Consider the following 12,475-nt stretch of genomic DNA (forward strand, 5'->3'; position numbering starts at 1 on the left):
CTGATGAAATTCATGTCTGGTCACGGTCTGACTGCAGGAATATATACTTGAAAAAATGGCTTGGAAAAGTCACTAAACAGATGATTGGAACCATAATAAAGTACCAACAGCAATCCTTGAGGAGTGGGATAGTCAGATATCCAGAGTTAACACATATACGTAGAATGTCTAGCTCTCAACAAAAATATACAAATATGTACATATTTATATAAAAAATGCATATAAACACAAAGAATTAGGAAAATATGGCCCATGCTAGTAAAAAAGAATTTGACAGAAATCATCCCTGAGGAGACTCAGAAATTAGAATTGCAAGTCAAAGACATTAAATCAGCTATCTTAAATATGCTGAATGAGGTAAAGAAAATCAGGAAAACAGTGGATGAACAAAATGAAAATATTAATAAAGAGAAATTTTACAAAAGAAGCAAACAAATTCCAGAGCTGAAAAGTACAATAACTACAGTGAAGAATTTACAAGAGGGGTTCAACAGTCCATTGTAACAGGCAGAAGAAAAGATAAGCAAACTTGAAGATAAGACAGTTGAAATTATTCAGTCTGAGGAGCAGGAAGAAAAAAGAATGAAGAAAAATGAACAGAGCCTGAGAGGACTGTGGGACAACCTCAAGACCAGCGTATACATTATAGGAGTCCCGGAAGAAGAGAAAGAGAAAGGGGCAGAAAGAATAGCTGAAAAAATAGTAGCTGATGAAAGATATGAAATTACACATCCAAGAAGCCAAACGAACTGCAAGCAGCATGCAATCAAAGAGATTCACACTGAGACACATTTAGTCAAATTATCAAAAATCAAAGACAATCTTGAAAGCAGTTAGAGGGAAGAAGCAAATTGTCAGGTACAAGGGATGCTCAATAAAATAAACAGCTGAAATCTCATCAGAACTGACTGAGGCCAGAAGGCAGTCCTGAAAGAAAAAGAAAATTTCAATCAAGAATTCTGTATTTTCCAAAACTATTTGTCGAGAATAAAGACGAAATTAAGACATTTCCAGATAAGCAAAAGCTCATGGAGTTTATTACCAGTAGACCTGCCTGTTCAAAAAATACTAAAGGGAGTTTTTATGGCTGAAGTGAAGGGTCACTAGACAATAACTGAAGCTGTAAGAAAAAATAAATAATGATAAAGCTAACTACATAGATAAATACAATAACCAGTATTGTACTTTTGGTTTGTAATTCCTTTATTTTTCACACATGATTTAAAAGGTGAATATGTAAAACAATAAGTATGAATTCATGTTAATGGCCACACGGTGTACAAAGGTGTAATCTATGATGATAACAATATGGGGGGGGGCAGAGATGTATAGGAGCAGAGTGTATACTAACCCAGTGCCGTTGAGTCGATTGCGAAAGATGGGTGTATACTAGTCATACTAAATTGGCATTATTTAAAATAAGTTGTTATGAGTTTAAGATGTTAATTGTAATCCTCAAGGTTAACCACTAAGAAAATAATTTAAAAATACATGGAAAAGGAAATAAAGGAATCAAAAAGATACACTGCAATAATCCAAAAAATATAAAAAAGGTAGTAATGGAGGAAATGAGGAAGAAAATATATAAGATATAACAACAAAAAAAAAATAGCAAAATGGCAGAAGTAAGTTCTGCCTTATCAGTAACTACTTTAAATGTAAGTGGAATAAACTCTCAGATTAAAAGGAAGAGAATTGCAGATTGGTTTAAAAAAACATGCTCCATCTATCTGCTGTCCACAAGAGACTCACTTTAGGTACAGAGACACAGGTTGAAAATAAAAGGATGAAAAAAGATATTCCATGCAAATAGTAACCAAAAGTGAGCCAGGTAGCTATACTGTTATCAGACAAAATAGAAATTAAGTCAGAAACATTTACAAGAGACAAAGCAGGACATTACATCAATTATAACAATGATAATCCTCTATGTGTGTAACAACAGAGCCCCAAAATATAGAAGCAAAAATCGGCAAATTGGAAGGCAGGAATAGACAGTTCTACAGTAGTAGTTCGGACACTTCAGTTTCCCACTTTAATTACTGGATAGAACATTTACCTGAAAGATCAGTAAGGAAATAAAAGGACTCGGAAACACTACAAACCAGTTATACTTAACAAACGTATATACTACCCAACGATAGCAGAATACACATTCTTCTCCAGTGCAAGTGGAATAATTTCCAGGATAGACCATGTATCAAGCCACAAAGCAAGTTTTAAGAAATGTAAGAAGATTAAAATCTTACAAAGTATCTTTTTAATCATTTTAGATTTTATATTTAGGTCTTTGATCCATTTCGAGCTCGTTTTTGTGCATGGAGTGAGGTATGGGTCTTGTTTCATTTTTTTGCAGATGGATAGTCAGTTATTCCAGCACCATTTGTTAAACCCCACCCCAGTGCCGTTGAGTTGATTCCGACCCATTTGGTAAAAAGACTGTCTTTTCCCCATTTAACTGTTTTGGGATCTTTGTCAAATATCAACTGCTCATATGTGGATGGATTTATGTCTGGATTCTCAGTTCTGTTCTGTTCCACTGGTCTGTGTATCTGTTGTACCAGTACCAGGCTGTTTTGACTGCTGTGGCGGTATAATAGGTTCTAAAGTCAGGTAGAGTAAGGCCTCCCACTTAGTTCTTTTTCAGTCATGCTTGTCCGGGGTTTCTTTCCTTTCCATATGAAGTGCTGATTTGTTTCTCCAGCTCATTAAAAAATGTAGTTGGAATTTGGATCGGAATTGCATGAAATGTATAGATATCTTTTGGTAGAATAGACATTTTTATAATGTTAAGTCTTCCTATCCGTGAGCAAGGTATGTTTTTCCACTTATGTAGTCTCTTTTGGTTTCTTGCAGAAGTGTTTTGTAGTTTTCTTTGTATAAGTCTTTTACATCTCTGGTAAGATTTGTTCTTGGGGGTACTGTGAATGGTATTGATTTGGTGATTTCCTCTTTGATGTTCTTTTTGTTGGTATAGAGGAATCCAACTGATTTTTGTATGTTTATCTTGTATCCCCATACTCTGCTGAACTCTTCTATTAGTTTCAGTAGATTTCTTCATGATTCCTTAGGATTTTCTGTGTATAAGATCATGTCATCTGCAAATAGAGATACTTTGACTTCTTCCTTGCCAATCTGGATGCCCTTTATTTCTTTATCTAGCCTAATTGCTCTGGCTAGGACTTCCAGCACAATGTTGGGTAAGAGTGGTGATAAAAGGCATTCTTGTCTGGTTCCCCATCTCAAGCAGAATGCTTTCAGACCCTCTCCATTTAGGATGATGTTGGCTGTTGGCTTTGTATAAACGCCCTTTACTACGTTGAGGAATTTTCCTTCTATTCCTGTTTTGCTGCGAGTTTTTATCATGAATGAGTGTTGAACTTTGTCAAATGCCTTTTCTGCATCCATTGATAAAATCATGTGATTCTTGCCTTTCGTTTTATTTATATGATGGATTATATTAATTGTTTTTCTAATGTTGAACCATCCCTGCATACCTGGTATGAATCCACTTGGTGATAGTGAGTTATATTTTTGATATGTTGTTGAATTCCATTGGTTAAAGTTTTGTCGAGGATTTTTGCATGTAAGTTCATGAGGGATATAGGTATGTAATTTTCTTTTGGAATGAGTTTGGGAGTATTCTGTCCTTTTCTATGCTCTGAAATACCTTCAGTAGTAGTGGTGTTAAGTCTTCTATGAAAGTTTGGTATAACTCTGCAGTGAATCTGTTTTGGGGAGTTTTTTGATTATCTTTTCAATCTCTTCTTTTGTTATGGGTCTATTATTTTACCTCTTTGTGAGTTTAGGTAGGTAGTGGGTTTCTAGAAATTCATCCTTTTCTTCTACGTTTTCAAATTTGTTAGAGTACAATTTTTCACAGTAATCTGATATGATTCTTTTAATTTCAGTTGGGTCCGTTGTAATATCGCCCATCTCATTTCTTATTCAGGTTATTTGCTTCCACTCTGGTTTTTCTTTTGTCAGTTTGGCCAGTGTTTTATCAATTTTGTTGATTTTTTTCAAAGAACCAGCTTTTGGTCTTGTTAATTCTTTCAGTTGTTTTTCTGTTTTCCATTTCATTTAGTTCTGCTCTAATTTTTATTATTTGTTTTCTTCTGGTGCCTGAGTGCTTCTTTTGTTGTTCTTTTTCTGTTCGCTCAAGTTGTAGGGATAATTCTTTGATTTTGGCCCTTTCTTCTTTTTGTATGTGTGCATTTATTGATATAAATTGACCTCTGAACACTGCTTTCGCTGTGTCCCAAAGGTTCTGATAGGAAGTGTTTTCATTCTCATTGGATTCTCTGAATTTCTTTATTCCATCCTTAATGTCTTCTATAATCCAGTTTTCAAAGTATCATTTTTCATTGCAATCGAATAAAACTAGAAACCAACAGAAGGAAAACTGGAAAATTCACAAATACCTGTAATTTAAGCAGCATACTCTTAAATGTTTAAATCAGTGAATCAAAGAAGAAATGATAAGGGAAATTAGAAAATACCTTGAGATGAATGAAAACAAAAACAAAACATACCAGAACTTATGGGATGCAGCAATAGCAGTACTAGGGGGGAAATTTATAGCTGTAATGCCTACATTATAAAAGAAGAAAGATATCACTAATCTAACATTACACCTTAAGGAGCTAGAAAAAGAAGAGCAAACTAGACCCAAAGGTGGCAAAAGGAAGGAAGTAGTAAAGATCAAAGCAGAGATAACAAGAAGAGAATAGAAAAAGAGTAGAGAATATTAATAAAACCAAAAGTTGGTTCTTTGGAAAGATCAACAAAATTGACAAACCTTAGCTATGTTGACTAACATAAAAAGAGAAGATTCATAATGAAAGTAGGAACATTACTAATTTTTCAGAAATAAAAAGGTCAGTGGGCAAAAAAAAAAAAATGGACTCGACCATAGTAGTGATCATGAAGATGGTGTAGGACCGAGCAACATTTTGTTCTGTTACATATACGGTCACTAATAGTCAGAGCCAACTCAACGACAACTAACAACAACAAAGAATATTTTAAGATATTACTGTGAACAATTGTATGCCAACAAACTGGAGAACCTAGATAAAGTGGACAAATTTATAGAAACAAACTATCAAAACTGATTCAAGAAGAAATAGAAATCTGAGTAGATATATAACAAGTAAGGAGATTGAATCAGTAATCAAGAACCTCCCAACGAAGAGTCCTGGATCAGGTGGTTTCACTGGTAAATTCCGTCAGTCCTTTTCAAACTCCCCCAAAATATTGAATAGGCATGAACACTTACTAAGTCATTCTGTGAGCCAACATTACCCTAATAGCAAAGCCGGAGAAAGGCACCACATAAAAGAAAACTAAAGACTAATATTTCTATGCATACAGATGTGAAAATTCTCGAAATACTGACAAACGAAATTCAGTAGCATATTCAAAAGGTGTATATGCCATGACCAAGTGAAATTTATTCCCAGAATGCAAGGACAGTTCAAAATATGAAAATCGATCAATGTCATATACCACATTAACAGCATAAAGTGGAGAAAAAATGCGTGATCATCTCAGCTGATGGAGAAAAAGCATTTGCATAATCCAACACCCTGTTATGATAAGAACAGTCAGTGGACGGGCATAGAAGGGAAGTTCCTCAACATTATAAAGGCCTTATATAAAAAACCCACAACTAACATCATAGTCAGTGGTGAAAGACTGAAAGTTTTTTCCCTAAGACAGGAATAAGACAAGGATACCCTCTTTTCACTACTTCTATTCAACATAGTATGAGGAATTCTAGCCAGGGAAACTAGACAAGAAATATAAATGAAGGATATTCCGTTTGCAGACAACATGATCTTATATGTAGAAGAGCCTACAGAATACACAAACAAGCACAAAAATGAACTTTCAGAGTCAATAAATTTAGCAATGTTGCAGGCAGCAAAATAAGGACAATAACAAGTGTTGAAGCTGTGGAGGAATTGGAAGCCTTGTGCATTACTAGGAACCCTGGTGGCGCAGTGTTTAAGAGGTTGACCACTAACCAAAAGGTCGGCAGTTCAGATCCACCAGCCACTCCTTGGAGGCCCTGTGGGGCAGCCCTACTCTGTCCTACGTAGTAGCTATGAGTAGGAGTTGACTCAACAGCGATGGGTTTGTGCATTACTGGTTGGAATGTAAAGTGGTGCACTTGCTGTGGAAAACGGTTTGGGAATTCCAAAAAAAACAGAATGACCATGTGATCCACCAGTTCTGCTCCTAGGTATGTACCCAAAAGAAATTGAAAGTAGCAGCACAGACAGACTGATACTTGCACACCAGTATTCATTGCAGTATTATTCACAATAGTCCAAAGGTGGAAATGATGCCAGTGTCTATCAGCAGATGAATGGATAAATTATGTCATATATATATAACGAAATATTATTCAACGATAAAAAGGAATGAAATTCTAATACTTGGTATAGTACAAAACAAGGCTTTAAAGGTAAATGAGCTCCAAGTCTGGAAGGAAATACATGAAAATGTTCGTTGCAGTTGTTGCCTGGTAGTGGGACATGTATTCATATTTCCCCTACTTTTTAGCTTACAAATTTTATTCTGTATGCTGTTAATTGCTTTTATGGTGAGGTAATTTAAGAATAGGATAAACCTTCTCTAAAGTTTCCTCTGATTATAAACATAATACGAACTCATTGGAGAATGCTCCTGCCTTCTGCAGTCCACTGTTGTCTCTGCGAGTGTTGTTGCCTTTTCATTTGTTAATGTATAAATATTCAGGAATCATTGTTTCAGTGTGTTATGTTTAATGATTTGGGGGTTGATCTAGCTTTGTTGTTGTTGTTGAGTGCTGTCAAGTCAATTCCGACTCATAGCGAACCTATAGGAAAGAGGAGAACTGCCCCAAGAGTTTCACAGGCTCTTATCTTTATGGGAGCAGATAGCAGGTGTTTCTTCCGCGGACTGGCTGTTGATTTTGAATGGCTGGCCATTTGGTTCACAGCCAAGCACTTAACCATTGTGCCACCAGGGCTCCTTCATCCTAGCTTAGTGGTTAGAACAGTGCTCTCAGAGCCAGGCTGCTGAGAGTGAGTCCACGCTCTGCCACCCGCTGGCTGTGGGATCTCAGAACAAATCACCCAACGTGCGTGTGCCTCAGTTTTCTCGTCTGTGAAATGGAGATGAAACGATGCCTGCCATGTGGGGATTCCGTGCATTAAGGCATGTGAAGAAATGGTGCTGCTCAGGGTACATTCTCAGCAGATGCTGGTTTTCAGTTAGTTGGCTGGTGACTTTGAACAAGCTCCTGAGGCACTCTGTGCCCGGGCTGCCTGCCTGTGAAGTGGGGTCCTGATCGCACCTCTCACAAGTAGTGAGGGTTAGGGTCATCAGCCCAGAATGTGACTCAGAAAAGGTGCTCACTACTACAGAACGTCATTCCCATCGTGCGGGCTGGCCCTGGGTGAGCCCTGACTCTCCTCTCTGTGCAGGCTCTGCGAGAGGGACCCCTACCAGCTGTACCAGCGGTTGGAGCAGCAGGCCAGAGAGTACGTGCTGGAGATGAAGGTGCGGCTCCTCAGGCAGCTTTCGGCAGCAGCCAAGGTGAAAGCACCCTCAGCCCTCCCAGGCCCGCCCCAGGCGCACCAGTTCATCTCCCTGCTCCTGGAGGAGTACGGCGCCCTCTGCCAGGCTGCGCGCACAATCAGCTCCTTTCTGGGCACTCTGGTAAGAGAGAGACTCACCTTGTTTTGTTTTTAAGGCCTTTTAATGACGTGAAGACCATAGAGAGTGGCATATTGAAAGGCACTTGGCCACACTCCCCTGGCTTTTGTCCAGCAATTCAGATGCTAAGGCATCACCCCACCTTCAGGGCTCTCTCAGTCCTACCAAAGGAGACGGGCAGGTGTGTTCTCACTGGGGCCTCGGACCACCTCAGAAAGGCACTGAGTGAAGGTAACATGTGGAAAGACATCTGGCCTCGAAATGTGGCTCACGGTCGCCGGGGGATCGAGCATAGACAGTCTCGGTGCACCTGCTGCTTGGCAGGAGGAGACCCCGCTCTCCAAAGACACATGCCTTTTAAGTTGTCCTAACTCTTACAGAAGCACCCCTTTACTAACAGTTTGCAGAAGTTTTCATCATCGCTTAAGATTTGTTATTATGTGACACTTCATTGTGCTACTTTGGGGCGCTTTCTTAGTGATAAAACTACATTTTAAAACGAATATCGTAGCAAGTGGCTACCACCTCACATTTTAAGCCCAGTGGTGTTTGAAAAGCAGACAAACAAAACACATTGCTGTTGAGGTGATTCTGACTCATATCAACTCTAAAGGACAGACTAGAACTGCCCCATAGAGTTTCCAAGGAGCGGCTGGTGGATTCGAACTGCCAACCTTTGGTTAGCAGCTGAGCTCTTAACCACCATACCACCAAGTCTCCCAGTGATCTTTACCTGATTTTAAAGAAGTTAATGGATCATCTCTAGAAAAATTTATATTCATGCAGTTTTCACACAAGTAATTTCATGGGTTCTTGGGCTGTGATAGACCATTGCCATTGCTGTAGGCAATGTCCTAAAACCTTGGGGAAAGCATCCATTGTGAGGAAAGATAGCTAGGTAAATGTGTGTGGGGTTTGATTTCTGCTTCAAGACCCAAAGCTAAGAAATTGGAAATGAATCCCAGGTCTTTCCTTTGTGCCTGTTCCTTCATTTAGCTTTTCTTGTGGCATTCTGTCTCCCATCTCTGCCAATTGAAATTTTACCGCTTCTTCAGAGATCTAAGTCCAGTGCCACCTCCTCTGTGAGAGTACCTGGTCCCCCATCTCCTGGGAGGAGGCAGGGTGTGAGTACAGCCAGGGTCTCACCTGCCTGCCTGAACGTGGTGTTACAGAGAGATGCTGTTGTGCTGCTCAAGTCTAGACACTTCTCAGATGTTTGAGAAGAATGCTGCTTTATGAATTAATTTAAACCATGTTTTATTGGCACCATTACCTACCAAATTACTCAGAAATGTTTTCTTGTGATTTGGAAAAAACTCCAAACTTTTAGTCCAAAATACTGCTATATTTTGGTCAGTGTTTTTACAGTTCCATTACAAATAGAGATATTCACTTTGGTTTCCAGTGCCATGGCAGACTAGATACCCTAAACTACTCCTTCCTCCAAGGGAAATAACAGAGTACTAGGTAACATAAAATCTTTTAAAACACATTGCTGTGATGGCACAAAAGAGAAGCCTTAGAAATGAAAAATAAGTTGAAAGCAGGAATCCTGAGAAAGACAACATTCACTCTGATGACTTCTGACCCCGGAGACCCTCACTTTCTGCTTTGACAGCTGCATAGGAGACAGGAGATAAAAGCTAAGTCCAGCCCAAGGTGGGGTCAGCACATAATGCTGGTGCCACAAATGACTACAACCTGAGTGTAGGGAGAAACTTTGCCCTGGAGGGGATGGCAAGGAAGCATGCCCATCGCAATCTGGTGGTGAGCAGAATGGGGAAATAAGACCTCCCCTGAGATTTCAGAGGGGTTTGTAGTCTGAGTTAGTGCTGTTGGGGGTATGTGAGAGTTTCAAGCCTAGAAATTATTTAAAGTGGTCTGAGGTTGATAGAAATGTCAAGCACCTGGCAGAAGGTCATGCAGATCACCTCCAGAGGGCCCTGCCTTCAGTCTAGCTTTACAGAGTTTCCATAGATAAAAGTCCCAACAAAATATGAGCAGCTCTCAGTCAAAAAAAACAAAACAAACAGAAAACCCAAAAAACAAACTACAGGCTTCAAGGAAGCATGATTGAGAGCCAGCATAAACAACAGGATCAGGTCCCAAAGACATTTAAATACTCAAAGAATATAAAATAACTATGAATTCTACATGTAAGGAAAAAAAAAGTTTGAAATTGAGTCAAGCATCAAGACTGTGAAGAACAGTCAAGCAGATTTGAAAAAGAAACAAAACTTAGAAAATACACAATTGTTAACTTGAAAACACTTATTGAATATATTAAACAGTGGAATAAAATAAAGTAATTATACAGAATGTAGCTCAAAGAGACAAAGAAATGGGACGTATAAGAGATAAAATATATTAAGTCGTAAGGATTTAGGCTTAACCATAGCTCATCAGACTTTTCAGAGGAGATTAGAGAGAATAAATGTTTAGATCAAGGAAGCCTATCAAATTTCCTAAATAAGATAGATAATAAATCCTTACCTAGATACAGCATTGACAGGAAATTGCCAGAAATTCAAGCTGAATTCAGAAGAGGACATGGTACGGGGAATATCATTACCGACGTCAGATGGATCTTGGCTGAAAGCAGAAAATACCAGAAAGATGTTTACCTTTGTTTTATTGACTACTGAAAGACATTTGACTGTGTGGATCGTAACAAATTATGGATAACGTTGCTATCTTAGTTATCTAGTGCTGCTGTAACAGAAATACTACAAGTAAAAAAAGTAGATTGCTTTAACAAGGAGAAATTCATTCTCTCACAGTCTAGGAGGCTAGAAGTCTATATTCAGGGTGCCAGCTCCAGGGGAAGCCTCTCTCCCTCTCTTGGCTCTAGGGGAGGGTCCTTGTCATCAATTTTCACTAGTCGAGGAGCTTCTCAGTGCAGGGACCCCAGGTTTAAAGGGCATGCTATTCTACTGGCTCTTGTTTCTTGGTCCCCTTGTCTCTCTGCTGGCTTCTTTTATATTTTGAAAGAGATTGACTTAAAACACAACCTAATCCTGTAGATTGAGTCCTGCCTCATTAACATAACTGCCTCATTAACATCGTAGAGGTAGTATTTACAACACAGGAAAATCACATCAGATGACAAAATGGTGGACAATCACACAATACTGGGGATCATGGTCTAGCCAAGTTGACACATGTTTTGGGGGGACACAATTCAATTCATAACAATTTTGAAGAATGGGAATTCCAGAACACTTAATTGTGCTCATGACCGGACTGTACATAGGCCAACAGGCAGCCATTAGAACAGAACAAGGGATGCTGTGTAGTTTAAAGTCAGGAAAGGCATGTGTCGGGGTGCATCCTTTCACCATATTTACTCAATCTGTATGCTGAGTACATAATCTAAGAAGCTGGACTATATGAAGAAGAATGCAGCATCAGGATTGGAGAAAGACTTATTAACAACCTGCAATATGCAGATAACACAGCCTTACTTGCTGAAAGCCAAGAGAGCTTGGGGCACTTACTGATGAAGATCAAAGACCGCAGCCTTCAGTATGGATTATGCCTCAACATAAAGAAAACAGAAATCCTCACAACTGAACCAATAAGCAACATCATGATTAACAGAAAAGATTGAAGTTGTTAAGGATTTCATTTTACTTGGATCTACAGTCAACGCCCATGGAAGCAGCAGTCAAGAAATCAAACAAAGTATTTCATTGGACAAATTTACTGCAAAAGACCTTTTTAAAGTGTTGAAAAGCAAAGATTTCACTTTGAGGACTAAAGTATGCCTGACCCAAGCCATGGTATTATGCATGGGGAAGTTGGACAGTGAATAAGAAAGACTGAGGAAGATTGGATGCCTTTGAATTGTGGTGTTAGCGAAGAATATTGAATGTGCTGTGGACTGACAGAAGAACAAACAAATCTGTCTTGGAAGAAGTACAGTCAGAACGCTCCAAAGAAGCGAGGATGGCGATACTTTGTCTCACATACTTTGGACATGTTATCAGAAGGAATCAGTCCCTGGAGAAGGACATCATGTTTGGTAAAGTAGAGAGTCATCGATAAAAGGAAGATTCTCAAGGAAACGGATTGACAAGCGGCTACAACAGTCAGCTCAAGCATGGCAACGATTGTGTGGATGGCGCAGGTCCAGGCAGGGTTTCATTCTGTTGTACGTGGGGTTGCTGTGAGGCAGAATTGACTCTGCAGCATGTAACAACAACAAAGATACAGCATAATGACAGCTACAGAACACCCCAGAAAAAGCTATCTCAAGAGCCAATTATAGGAATTCGTTTAAAATTGCCAATAAGATGTGATATGAAAAGACCAAACCCGTTGCTGTTGTGTCGATTCTGACTCATAGCGACCCTATAGGACAGAGAAGAACTGCCTCCATCGAATTTCCAGGGACTGCCTGGTGGATTTGAACTGCTGACCTTTTGGTTAGCAGCCGTAGCTCTTTAACCACTATGCCACAAGGGTTTCCATAAGGTGTGATATATGAGTGTAATTCTGGATTCAGGATAGAGAGCAATATAATGGATTTCTGTACGTCCCTTATCTAGATTAAGCAGTTATCAACATTTTGTCGGACTGGCTATGTTAGCCTTCTTTTCTTCCTTCCCTTCCACCCTCTTTCTCTTTTTGATGTAGTAACAAGTCCTGGACAGTGTGCCATTTTTTTCTAAAACCATTTCAATATGCATCTCTAAAAATGGACTATTTTACATAATCATAGTACCATTACCACAGCTGTGAAAACTGACAGTAGTTCCTTAAC

At 39.0% G+C, this 12,475-nt stretch overlaps 1 protein-coding gene across 1 annotated transcript in view; it reads left to right on the forward strand.

The window, feature by feature from the left end:
• FAM193A (family with sequence similarity 193 member A) overlaps window positions 1-12,475 on the forward strand; it is a 192,971-nt gene that overhangs the window by 107,580 nt on the left and 72,916 nt on the right. The window contains exon 5 of the mRNA XM_049886592.1: window positions 7,479-7,713. Coding sequence (XP_049742549.1) covers window positions 7,479-7,713 — 235 coding nt within the window. The remainder of the gene's footprint in view (window positions 1-7,478; window positions 7,714-12,475) is intronic.

Source organism: Elephas maximus, chromosome 5, assembly GCF_024166365.1.
Source record: "Elephas maximus indicus isolate mEleMax1 chromosome 5, mEleMax1 primary haplotype, whole genome shotgun sequence".
Classification (NCBI taxonomy): domain Eukaryota; kingdom Metazoa; phylum Chordata; class Mammalia; order Proboscidea; family Elephantidae; genus Elephas; species Elephas maximus.